Here is a 14,220-nt window from a genome sequence, read left to right on the forward strand (position 1 = left end):
TTCCATAGTATCTCTGTGTTAAAGTGCAGTAGATTCCATAGTACCTCTGTGTTAACGTGCAGTAGATTCCATAGTATCTCTGTGTTAACGGGCAGTAGATTCCATAGTATCTCTGTGTTAACGGGCAGTAGATTCCATAGTATCTCTGTGTTAACGGGCTGTAGATTCCATAGTATCTCTGTGTTAACGGGCAGTAGATTCCATAGTATCTCTGTGTTAACGGGCAGTAGATTCCATAGTATCTCTGTGTTAACGTGCAGTAGATTCCATAGTATTTCTGTGTTAACGGGCAGTAGATTCCATAGTATTTCTGTGTTAACGGGCAGTAGATTCCATAGTATCTCTGTGTTAATGTGCAATAGATTCCATAGTATCTCTGTGTTAATGTGCAGTAGATTCCATAGTATCTCTGTGTTAAAACTTCTTCAGGATTGGTGGGTCCCCTACGGGATGGTTGAGCTAACGTAGGCTAATGCGATTAGCATGAGGTTGTAAGTAACAAGAACATTTCCCAGGACATAGACATATCTGATATTGGCAGAAAGCTTACATTTTTGTTAATCTAACTGCACTGTCAAATTTACAGTAGCTATTACAGTGAAAGAATACCATGCTATTGTTTGAGGAGAGTGCACAGTTTTGAACATGGAAAGTTATTAATAAACAAATTAGGCACATTTGACAGTCTTGATACAACATTCTTAACAGAAATGCAATGGTTCATTGGATCAGACTAAAACTTTGCACATACACTGCTGCCATCTAGTGGCCAATATCTAAATTGCACCTGGGTGGAATAAGGCAACATGGTCTTTCTCTTGCATTTCAAAGATGATGGTACAACAAAAATACAAAAAAACATTAGTTTTTTTCTTTGTATTATCTTTTACCAGATCTAATGTGTTATATTCTCCTACATTCCTTTCGCATTTCCACAAACTTCTAAGTGTTTCCTTTCAAATGGTACCAAGAAAATGCATATCCTTGCTTCAGGGCCTGAGCGACAGGCAGTTAGATTTGGGTATGTCATTTTATGCGAAAATTTAAAAAAAGGGTCCGATCCTTAGAGGCTAAAGTGCAGTAGATTACATAGTATCTCTGTGTTAACGTGCTGTAGATTCCATAGTATCTCTGTGTTAACGTGCAGTAGATTCCATAGTATCTCTGTGTTAATGTGCAGTAGATTCCATAGTATCTCTGTGTTAACGTGCAGTAGATTCCATAGTATCTCTGTGTTAACATGCAATAGATTACATAGTATCTCTGTGTTAATCTGCAATAGATTCCATAGTATCTCTGTGCTAACGGGCAGTATATTCCATAGTATCTCTGTGTTAATGTGCAGTTCATTCCATAGTATCTCTGTGTTAACGTGCAATAGATTCCATAGTATCTCTGTGTTAAAGTGCAGTAGATTCCATAGTATCTCTGTGTTAACGTGCAGTAGATTCCATAGTATCTCTGTGTTAACATGCAATAGATTCCATAGTATCTCTGTGTTAACATGCAATAGATTCCATAGTATCTCTGTGTTAAAGTGCAATAGATTCCATAGTATCTCTGTGTTCATTTACAGTTCATTCCATAGTATCTCTGTGTTAACGTGCAGTAGATTCCATTGTATCTCTGTGTTAAAGTGCAGTAGATTCCATGGTATTTCTGTTAACGTGCAGTAGATTCCATAGTATCTCTGTGTTAACGGGCAGTAGATTCCATGGTATTTCTGTTAACGTGCAGTAGACTCCATAGTATCTCTGTGTTAACGGGCAGTAGATTCCATAGTATCTCTGTGTTAACGGGCAGCAGATTCCATAGTATCTCTGTGTTAACGGGCAGTAGATTGTCTGTCATATGCTGTCATATGCTCATGCAAACTGTTATGAATGACAATGTGCAGTGCTTCTATGAGTGGGTAAGGCTTTACTTGTCAATGAGTTACAGTGCATACTCAATATGTATATTCCCCATATAGTTAGCTTGGAATTCATGTAATGCCCACTGAACACCCTCAAAATATGTTAATACGAAAGTTCAGCAGATACATTTGTAAAAAACTGTCAACAATTACAAACATTATCACTTGCTTATATGTATAGCACCCCAGCTGTGACTTCCTAAGTTGTGCAGTCAATGTGGCTTGATTGGCATACATGACTGGTTACACACACACACACACACACACACACACACACACACACACACACACACACACACACACACACACACACACACACACACACACACACACACACACACACACACACACACACACACACACACAACAGTTTAAGCTATTTTGTGACAACAACAGTAACAAGGTATGTTTGGTGGAAATATTAAAGACGTCTACTATAACTTTTGCAGCTGTCCGACTATCGAAGATTAAGTTACAGATAGTTCTTACATTTTTAACATTAAATTCCTTTCAATTACATTTTTTAATGAATTCGTTTTTTTTTTAACAACAATCAAGTACCTTCAGCATTTGACTGTCTATCACTGTGAATAAGTCTAGAACTACATAAGTATGGAGTATAAAGTGCTGTACATTAATGCATAGGTAGGGTATGACCAAAAACAAGACTGTCTTGAATCTGATTCATTTGTAAAACATATTTACCAATTGAAAAGAAAATGAAGCAACATATTGTAAAAAGCTTTTATCTAAATTGAGAGCAAATGCATTTAATTTCACTTGGCTTCAGCATCAATTCTTCACACTTTACTTTTCAACTGCTCCCATTATTGTTCACGTTAAGTCACTACATTAATAAGAAAATTCACTCTGGTCAGTGCTTCAGATTAAAAAAGGGAAGTAAAGTCATTTAGACAGGAAGTAGCAGCTAGCGATTTTTATAAAAATGAGGAAGCCTAAAAAAACACTCCCAATTCACAATATACTGTATATTATGTGCTTCACTGCAGTGTGAGAGGATATCATACATATGTATTAAAGTAGTAAACTGACTTATTATTGTGTTGTTGTAGTTGATATCTATGTATTGTGGTGTTTTGAAAAGTGTAGGCCCTCAGACGAAACGGTTTCTGGTGTTGCAACATTTGAAGTGACCTGCTCACATCCTGTTCAGCCCGCTAGCAGTCGAACATGGTCGCCTCAGCGCAGGATCACAGATAGAAGCAGTGGAGCAGAGGAGTTGTTGTTTCTTCCAAGGTAAAGTCCCATTCACCTAATACCGTACATAATGGTTTGGATAAGTTTTGATTCATATTGTGCTTGAGGTCAGAGATGGTAATACTGTAGTTGTTGTTTTTGTTAGGAAGGTCAATTGTTTAGGGTCAGGCAACAGGGTGAAGAGAGACTGGATGGATCAGCAGACTGGGCCTTGGAGTAGTCTGACGATGTACAGCACAGTAGCAGTCTTACCAAAGATTTATTAAATTCCCTCACTTTTTTTTTAACTTGAAGTAAATATGTGTGGGGGGTTTTTGTCAGTGTTGTCTTGCTTTGTTGCTGCGTTCCTTTCAACACATTTTGAGGGAAAACTTCAACACATTTCAAGCCAACCATTTCGATGAGCTTGGTCACAGTGACAAAGTCTTGTGTTAACATTTCTTGAGTAAATTAAATGACAGTCTTTTAAAAAAAGATTTATAACAATAACAGTGGATAAGAATCATATGATTTGTAATATATTGAATTGTATGCTGGTGAAAAACATTTTATTTCATTTTTATCACTTTTTCCAGCACTTAATTTGAATGGGCGGTGTGATGATTTGTTTGTACTGACCTAAGATTCATCTCTGAATTGAGAATGATCTTTGTGGCAGATCTCACTTAGTAGGTATCACCCGAGAGGACTTTGGCGTTGAATTGTATTGGTCACATACACATATTTAGCAGATGTTATTGCGGGTGTAGCGAAAAGCTTGTGTTCCTAGTTCCAACAGTGCGGTAGTATCTAACAATTCACAACAATACACACACATCTAAAAGTAAAATAATGGAATTTAAGGGAACGTTAAAGTTAAGGCATTCAAGGGAAAGTTCAGTCTTGAACCTTTCCTTATTGAAATCAGTCCATGGTCAGAGTAGAACCCCCCCCCCAGCCGCTTAGACTTTAAAGAATTAAATTGATATTTTCATATATTTCTTGATACACCGCAGCTTGTAGATGCATCATGTTGGTTCCTGGGTTTTGTTTTTATGTTTTACTCATAAAAGGCAATTGATAAGATCTTTGGTTTCACAGACTCAATGCTAGCCTTTGTTGCATTAGAAAGATACATTTTTCTAAAATAATTTCTACTTTGTGATGTACATTGGCAGACGATTGAACTTTCAAAGACTAATCAGCTTCAAAACCATTCTCATTTTGAACATGTGATGCCACTGTCTAATCTTTCATCTCTTCATTTCCACGTTTGGATACCTTTTCATAACATTTTTTGGGGTGAGATCTGATTGACTTCTTGTTGAATTCAGGTTATAAAGGAGGCCTACAATGAAATAACAAATCCATTCTCTTCTAATTCACATTGGTTTATAATTCATTTCTAGTGATAATTGTTCTATATTTATATTGTATTTTTTAATTTTTTGAATCCCAGGCCCCCGTCCCCCGCAGGAGGCCTTTTGCCTTTTGGTAGGCCGTCATTGTAAATAAGAATTTGTTCTTAACTGACTTGCCTAGTTAAATAAAGGTTAAATAAAATATAAATAAATACAGTATTAATAGATTGAGGTATTATGCAGTACAAGATACTCAGAAATCCACTCAAATATTGTTCTTAGTTGATGCACAACAGATTTTGAGTCCACCAATTCACAGTTAAATAAAACACTCCTGCTTTAATAATTGTCCCTTGTGGGATGAATGGAGTATTTGAATTGAATTCATTTTAAATATACTGTAGTGCAAATGTACAGCGTGGAAGCTGTGTTGGTACCTAGAAAACATTTCTTCATTTCAGTTACCTATTAATATATAAAAGGAACAACCAAAGAGAGATAATTGAATGGTCAAAAGTTTACAGATAAAAGCTAGACAGGAATTGAATTGATTGACTTCTTAGGTTTCCATTGACAATCAATACCCATGTAATTTCATGTGGTCCAACTTAGTTTTTTAAAGAAATGTAGAAAGAATAAATATTTGGGAGTTTAATAAAGCATAACTTGTTGCAGAAAGAGTGTTATTTTAACAGTCTGTGCTTCAATAAATTCTGCCCTTTGTATTTAGAATACAAAACGGGTAGTTCCAGTTTCACACTATTACAGTTGGTACGTTCTGGTTCTTAATTCACAGAATACAAGACATTTCTTAACTTCTTAAAAAATGGTACTCATTGGAAACAAGAAAGAGTTCCAAACTTTCTTATCATGAGATTATTGTGTAATGGCCTTTTACCATTTCTAAGTAAATACAAGGAAAAATAGCTGTAATAATTCAACTGTAAAATGCACATTAAGAAAATGTGCAACTCATTCTTTTTGTCTCCTTGTGCTGCTTTGGGGGGCATGGTTACCATAGCAATGACCTTTTTGTACCAAACAGTTGCACTGCTTTCTATTTGAATCTTTTTGTGGTACTGACTCCTTGTCCTATGTGAACACAGAGCAACTTATATATTCATCCTTCTCATTCTTCTTTTTTAGCACCTGAAGTTGTAATTTTTTTTCAGTAAAAGGCTAGTTCACACCTCTGCGTCCGTCTATCTGTCTTTGGTGGGCTGCTAGTTTTAGGCTACAACAGGATGTCTATCTTCCATTGTCTTCAGTTCATTGTAGAATGTTTGTAGAAACCCAGCAATGTTTAGTCTAAAATGTATGCATTACCAATTACAACTAAATTCGGTTAATGATTTGTAACCTCCGTTAATTCAACGTGTCTATGGTTAAGTTGGTTTAGTTATAATTGAGACCGTTTGTCAGCATTTTTTCTAGGTCACTTACAGTGCCTTAAGAAATTATTCATACCCCTTGACGTGTTCCACATTTTGTTTTGTTACAGCCTGAATTCAAAATGGATTAAAGAGATTTTTTCCCTCACCCATCTACACACAATACCTCATGATGACAAAGTGAAAACATGTTTTTAGACATTTTTGCAAATGTATTGAAAATGAAATACAGACATATCTAATTTGCATAAGTATTCACACCCCTGAGTCAATACTTTGTGGAAGGACCTTTGGCAGCGATTACAGCTGTGCATCTTTTTGGGTAAGTCTCTAAGAGCTTTCCACACTTGGATTGTGCAACATTTGCCCATTATTATAAAAATAATTCTTCAAGCTCTGTCAAATTGGTTGTTGATCATTGCTAGACAACCATTTTCAGGTCTTGCCACATTTGTTCAAGTAGATTTAAGTCAAAACTGTGACTCGGCCACTCAGGAATATTCACTGTCTTCTTGGCAAGCAACTCCAGTGTAGATTTGGCCTTCATCTCCCAGTGTCTGGTGGAAAGCAGACTGAACCTGGTTTTCCTCTAGAATTTTGCCTGTGCTTAGCGCCATTCCATTTATTTTTTATCCTGAAAAACTCCCCAGTCCTTGCCGATGACAAGCATACCCATAACATGATGTAGCCACCACTATGCTTGAAAACACGGAGAGTGGTACTTAGTAATATGTTGTATTGTATTTGCCCCAAACATAACACTTTGTATTCAGGACAAAAAGTGAATTGCTTTGACACATTTTTTGCAGTATTACTTTAGATGCCTTGTTGCAAACAGGATGCATGTTTTGATTTTTTTTTAAAATCTGTATAGGCTTCCTTATTTCCACAATTAGGATAGTATTGTGGAGTAACTACAATGTTGTTGATCCATCCTCCGTTTTCTCCTATTACAGCCATTAAACTCTGTAACTGTTTTAAAGCCACCATTGGCCTCATGATGAAATCCCTAAACAGTTTCCTATCTCTCCGGCAACTGAGTTAGGAAGGACGCCTGTATCTTTGTAGTGACTGGTTGGATTGATACACCATCCAAGTGTAATTCATAGCTTCACCATGCTCAAAAGGAAATTTCATGTCTGCTTTTTATTTTACCCATCTACCAATAGATGCCCTTCTTTGCAAGGCATTGGGAAACTTCCCTGGTCTTTGTGATTGAATCTGTGTTTGAAATTTGCTGCTTGACTGAGGGACCTTACAGATAATGAATTGTATGTGTGGGGTACAGAGATGAGGTAGTCATAAAAAAATTATGTTAAACATTATTATTGCACACAGAGTGAGTCCATGAAACTAATTATGTGACTCGTTAAGCACTTCTTTATTCCTGAACTTATTTAGGCTTAGGAGTTGAATACTTATTGACTAAAGACATTTCAAGTTTTCATTTTTTATTAATTTGTAAGCATTTCAAATATCATAATTCCACTTTGACATTATGGGGTATTAAGTGTAGGCCAGTTTTAAACAATTTTAAATTCAGGCTGTAACACAACAAATGTGGAAAAAGTCAAGGGTTGTGAATACTTTCTGAAGGCACTGTACATGACGCAAATGTGTTATTGTGTCTGCAGTGAGTGACCACAATAAAAAGGAACTTGGGAGAGGAAAGAAATTGTTTATTGGATGGATGAGTGTCATGACTGACCATCTACTTACTGTAAATAGGACTCTCCTCTTAAGTTCCAATGAAACACCCACAGTACAGTAGTATTGAAAGTACACTTCACAGTCAGTAGGAAATGTAATGAATATAAGTAATACCTGTCTGTCCTCAGGCCAGGGCTACTACCTGTCTGTCCTCAGGCCAGGGCTACTACCTGTCTGTCCTCAGGTCAGGGCTACTACCTGTCTGTCCTCAGGTCAGGGCTACTACCTGTCTGTCCTCAGGCCAGGGCTACTACCTGTCTGTCCTCAGGCCAGGGCTACTACCTGTCTGTCCTCAGGCCAGGGTTAATACCTGTCTGTCCTCAGGCCAGGAATAATACCTGTCTGTCCTCAGGCAAGGAATAATACCTGTCTGTCCTCAGGCCAGGAATAATACCTGTCTGTCCTCAGGCCAGGAATAATACCTGTCTATGCTCAGTCCAGGGTTAATACCTGTCTGTCCTCAGGCCAGGAATAATACCTGTCTGTCCTCAGGCCAGGGTTAATACCTGTCTGTCCTCAGGCCAGGGTTAATACCTGTCTGTCCTCAGGCCAGGGTTAATACCTGTCTGTCCTCAGGCCAGGGTTAATACCTGTCTGTCCTCAGGCCAGGGTTAATACCTGTCTGTCCTCAGGCCAGGGCTAATACCTGTCTGTCCTCAGGCCAGGGCTAATACCTGTCTATGCTCAGTCCAGGCTTACTACCTCAGACACTTTCCTCCGAAGAATTAGCATGACTCATCAGTTTCATTCCGTCACCAATTGCTAAGTTACCATTGAAAACGTTGTCAGAGATAGGAATCTAATTTGCTTCCCAGCAGTCCAATAAGTCAGAAGGCTTTTCAAGTTTTACTTGAAGATGAGAGGGAGACTGTTAAAGTTATTGTATCTTATTACTTTAAAAGCACAAACTGTAAGATTACCTGCTATTCAATGGCCATAACCAATTGATAGCAATACAAATAACTTATCATTGCCCAATTTTAGAACAACTGTCTAATCTTACCATTATCATAAATATGAACTGATCATGTTCATCTCATGGACTATCAGTCTTTGTATCCATAGATGAAAGACCTTCCCACTAACGAGATGGCAACCAGCACAGGTTAAACACCTTCCCACTAACGAGATGGCAACCAGAACAGGTTAAACACCTTCCCACTAACGAGATGGCAACCAGCACAGGTTAAACACCTTCCCACTAACAAGATGGCAACCAGCACAGGTTAAACACCTTCCCACTAACAAGATGGCAACCAGCACAGGTTAAACACCTTCCCACTAACGAGATGGCAACCAGCATAGGTTAAACACCTTCCCACTAACAAGATGGCAACCAGAACAGGTTAAACACCTTCCCACTAACAAGATGGCAACCAGAACAGGTTAAACACCTTCCCACTAACGAGATGGCAACCAGAACAGGTTAAACACCTTCCCACTAACGAGATGGCAACCAGCACAGGTTAAACACCTTCCCACTAACAAGATGGCAACCAGCACAGGTTAAACACCTTCCCACTAACGAGATGGCAACCAGCACAGGTTAAACACCTTCCCACTAACGAGATGGCAACCAGCACAGGTTAAACACCTTCCCACTAACAAGATGGCAACCAGCACAGGTTAAACACCTTCCCACTAACAAGATGGCAACCAGAACAGGTTAAACACCTTCCCACTAACGAGATGGCAACCAGCACAGGTTAAACACCTTCCCACTAACAAGATGGCAACCAGCACAGGTTAAACACCTTCCCACTAACAAGATGGCAACCAGCATAGGTTAAACACCTTCCCACTAACGAGATGGCAACCAGAACAGGTTAAACACCTTCCCACTAACGAGATGGCAACCAGCACAGGTTAAACACCTTCCCACTAACAAGATGGCAACCAGCATAGGTTAAACACCTTCCCACTAACGAGATGGCAACCAGAACAGGTTAAACACCTTCCCACTAACAAGATGGCAACCAGCACAGGTTAAACACCTTCCCACTAACAAGATGGCAACCAGCATAGGTTAAACACCTTCCCACTAACGAGATGGCAACCAGCACAGGTTAAACACCTTCCCACTAACAAGATGGCAACCAGCACAGGTTAAACACCTTCCCACTAACAAGATGGCAACCAGCACAGGTTAAACACCTTCCCACTAACAAGATGGCAACCAGAACAGGTTAAACACCTTCCCACTAACAAGATGGCAACCAGCACAGGTTAAACACCTTCCCACTAACAAGATGGCAACCAGCACAGGTTAAACACCTTCCCACTAACGAGATGGCAACCAGAACAGGTTAAACACCTTCCCACTAACGAGATGGCAACCAGCACAGGTTAAACACCTTCCCACTAACGAGATGGCAACCAGCACAGGTTAAACACCTTCCCACTAACAAGATGGCAACCAGAACAGGTTAAACACCTTCCCACTAACAAGATGGCAACCAGCACAGGTTAAACACCTTCCCACTAACAAGATGGCAACCAGAACAGGTTAAACACCTTCCCACTAACGAGATGGCAACCAGCACAGGTGTAACACCTTCCCACTAACGAGATGGCAACCAGCATAGGTGTAACACATACTGACTAAACGAGCTGACACCAATCGTAGCGCTCTACGTGTTAATGAGCTATAAGTGCTAAATTCCAACCTCAAAAAATAGGTGTGACCCTGGACAACACCCTGTCATTCTCTGCAAACATCAAAGCAGTGACGCGCTTCCGAAGGTTCATGCTCTACAACATCCATAGAGTACGACCTTTCCTCAAACAGGAAGCGGCGCCGGTCCTAATCCAGGCACTTGTCATCTTCCGTCTAGACTACTGCAACTTTCTGTTGGCTGGGCTAGCCGCATGTACCATCAAACCCCTGAAACGTATTCAGAATGCCACAGCCCGCCTGGTGTTCAACCTTCCTAAGTTCTCCCATGTCACCCCTCTCCTCCACTAACTTCCAGTCGAAGATCACATCATCTGCAAGACCCTAGTGCTTGCCTACGGAGCAGCAAGGGGAACTGCCCCTCCTTAACTTCAGGCTATACTCAAACCCTACCTCCTTACCCAAGTACTCCATTCTGCCACCTCTGGTCTTATCTGTCATGGAACCTCAATGGTGGAACAAGATTCCCCCTAAAGTCAGGACAACGGAGTCCTTGCCGATCTTCTGAAAATGTCTGAAACACCTACCTCTTTGAAGAGTATCTTAAAAACGCACTTATTTAAGAAACGTGTCTTTTCCCACTAGTATTGCCTTTGCAGATAAATACTTTGAGAGGAAAATGTACTTGATATGATTGTGATATGTTGTTGTCTCACCTCAACTTAAGATGACTGTACTAATTGTAAGTCGCTCTGTATAAGAGCGTCTGCCAAATAACTAGACTCTATGGTTGTGTTATCTGATTGTCATACTGTGTATGAACACGGCTCACTGAATCCTGCTCAGAGATGCAGTGAAGTGTTGCGGGTGTGTTTCACACTACATCTGTCACATAGGCCTTTACTGTAGAGTTACTGTGTGATGAGGCTGTCCTGTCTTTTGGAACTTCCTGGTATCAGTCATGTAGCACAGTAGCAATATTGATGTAGGGTTTGAAATATATTCACCTTTTATTCAACATATCGAATTAGCCATAGTCAATATGTTGATGTAAGTTCTGTCTATGGAATGAACGGTCCCTTATTGCCGCCCCATTGAACAGTAGTTACATGGCTGGCACTTGTCAGGTTCAGTGTAATAACAGTGTTGGTACAATTTGTTACATAGTACTAGCTTGTACACAATATCTGTCATCAGTAAATGCAAGTATTAGTAAAATAGGTTTTACAAAAGCTTTGAGTGGGGTTAGATGTGTGTGTGTAGTCAAACGATGGTTAGGTACTACATTCTCACAAGTCGGATACCAACAGGTGTCATGCACATTTCACTGTATCGTGATCTTTTGAATCCGTTCCCTCTCGTAGGTCTCCATTGAGAGAGTCATAGCAAAGCTTCTTTCGGGCATTTCCAGTGCAGCCAAGAACCAGCAGACAAAATGGCCGACAATGTAAATGCCTTGCCCTTCTTCTACGGCAACATCACCCGGGAGGACGCGGAGGACTACCTGCGACAGGGGGGCATGGGCGACGGCATGTACCTGCTACGGCAGAGCCGGAGCTACTTAGGAGGCTACGCCCTGTCAGTGGCCTACAGACGGGAGTGCTACCACTATACCATAGAGAGGGAGCTCAACGAGACGTATGCCATCGTTGGGGGGAAAAGCCACCGAACCCCCGTGGATGTGATTGACTACCACTCCCAGAAGTGCGAAGGGCTGGTGTGTCTGCTGAAGATGCCCTACAACAGGCCCAAGGGCATGCAGCCCAAGGTGGGGCCTTTTGAGGACCTCAAGGAGAAGCTGATCAGAGAGTATGTGAAAAAGACCTGGAACCTGCAGGTTAGTAGAAATACTTGGGTTGACTGATTCATTGGGTAGTTGGTTGGTTGGTTCATTCATTTATTCATTGGTTCATTCATTTATTCCTTCATTAATGTATTTATTTTACACCTGACTTTACCTGAAGTGAACCTTAATGCCATGTTGTTACTCTATACCAACTTTAGTGACCAAAATAAAGGTAAATGAAATAGTGATTGATTGTTAGGGAAATGACCCAATGCTGTCTCAAATGTGTTACTATTGTAGTAGGCCTAAAGTTACCTTGTATTTACATGCAATAACACCATCCAACAACTCAAAATTACAAATAACTACATATCTGTGTGAAGTGTGACTAAAAGACACTTTGGTCAGTTTTGCCATGAAGGATGTTTTGTTACTGTTGATATAATGTGTTGTGTCACAGCTAAACACGCTTTGTTATCAACAGGTAATTAAACTTTATTTAAAGTGCATTTAGAATCGCAACATACTTGACATTAAAACAAAAATACAAGAGCATAGAAAGTACAGGATGTCTAAAACAATCACTTATTAATAAAAGCCTGGCTAAAAAGGTGGGTTTTGAAAAGTGATTTAAAAATCTCCATGGTGTCAGACCCTCATACACGGCGAGCTGTTACACCACAGAGATGCTTTAATAGACAACGTTTCTAGCCAAATGGCACTGTACAAACCTATCTTTAACCAATTTACAGCATTGCAAAATGTTCTGCTTACTTCAAAAGTGGTATTTATTTAGTAAACCTAGAAAACATCTAGCAACTTTAGCATAGTCACGATGATCACTTTAGCATAGTCACTGCCTTTCAAAGCTAGTCATAAACAATACGAAAAACACCATTCACATGCTTACATTTTCAAACCTACTTCCGTATATCACCAGAGCCGGACCCAGGCGCTAAGCAAAATAAGTGGTGGGGGGCGGGGGCTCAGACTGGGCCTCAACTTACTGTTGATTTGATTTTATTAGGATTCATTTTAATTTGAGTAACAATAGGACAGTTCATAAAGTGCAATTTCTGAATGTAGTTGTGCATCAGCAGTTTTAATATTCTTTCTCAATATGTCAGCAAAAACCTTTTATTTTGGTAAGTTACCAACCGGCCACAGGGGGGGGGGGGGGGGGGGGTGATTTTGTTAGTCACGCTCACTCAGATATCATATTAACATTACATTAGTCAGTGCAAAATGTGTAGAAATTCAGGAAATTTGGTTTAAAACTGCAAAAAAATTCGCTCCACCCTATGCCAAAATGTGCAGAATAGCAGGAAATGAGTTGTAAAACCGTAGATTTTTCTCTCCACACCATGGCAAAATGAGTAGAATTGCATGAAATTAGTTAGAAAATTTAAAAATCTTCTCTACGCCTCATGGCAAAATGAATAAAATTGCCGGAAATTATCGGTCAAATGTCATTTTTGGTCTCCCAAAAATGTTTAGCCAAATTTTTGCTTAGGGCCCCCAAAAGGCTAGGGTCAGCTATTTCTATCATTATGGTATACCTTCCCTGTTGCTTGAAGCAGCCATAAAGTGGTTGGGGACAGGTCAGATGTCATTGTGTTTTGTCCTCAGGGTGCGGCCCTGGAGCAGGCCATCATCAGCCAGAGACCTCAGCTGGAGAAGCTGGTCGCCACCACCGCCCATGAGAAGATGCCCTGGTTCCATCACACCATCACACGCGAGGACTCTGAATCACGGCTCCAGATGGGCTCTCGCACCAATGGCAAATTTCTGTAAGGGACCACTTAACATTACAATGGCTGTCTATCGTAACATCCCATGGTTTGCTTTGAATGGCCACGGGTAAAACTGTAAGGTGTAAAATTGTATGAACCTGTCATAAGGTGTAACACCAGTCAACAAGGTTACTTAAAAAACTATGTGTCATGGCTGTGTGAAGTCCTTTTAGTAGCTATGATCTACTCTTCACTTAAACTTTGTAATTCTATTTGAGATCCTAACAAAAATCATGTGAGGATATGACATAGCAGAAAATTCTATATGATAAAAACCTTTGTAGGTACTTTTTCCAAGCCAATTCTGACATGTTCATGTCAGCTCTTATAGCTTGTAAAAAAAAAAAGAAATGTTTAAAAGCAAAGTGGTGTAGATTTGCTACGCTGAAAAGAAGATAGAAGACATACAGGAGAGGTCTGTAGTCTAGACTATTTATAGTAAGAAAAGTTTGT

The 14,220-nt window shown here is 39.8% G+C and overlaps 1 protein-coding gene across 4 annotated transcripts in view; it reads left to right on the top strand.

Moving 5' to 3' along the window:
• Positions 1-2,901: 2,901 nt before the first annotated feature.
• The window catches only part of syk (spleen tyrosine kinase), a 31,278-nt gene continuing 19,959 nt past the window's right edge, over positions 2,902-14,220 (top strand). For 3 of the 4 annotated variants that reach the window (XM_014145133.3, XM_014145127.3, XM_014145138.3), the window contains exons 1-3: positions 2,902-3,172; positions 11,553-12,025; positions 13,604-13,764. In XM_014145133.3, coding sequence (XP_014000608.1) covers positions 11,624-12,025; positions 13,604-13,764 — 563 coding nt within the window. In that variant the 5' untranslated portion in view covers positions 2,902-3,172; positions 11,553-11,623. 4 annotated transcript variants of the gene reach the window in all.

This window comes from Salmo salar, chromosome 01 (genome assembly GCF_965601325.2).
Source record: "Salmo salar chromosome 01, fSalSal1, whole genome shotgun sequence".
Taxonomy (NCBI): Eukaryota; Metazoa; Chordata; class Actinopteri; order Salmoniformes; family Salmonidae; genus Salmo; species Salmo salar.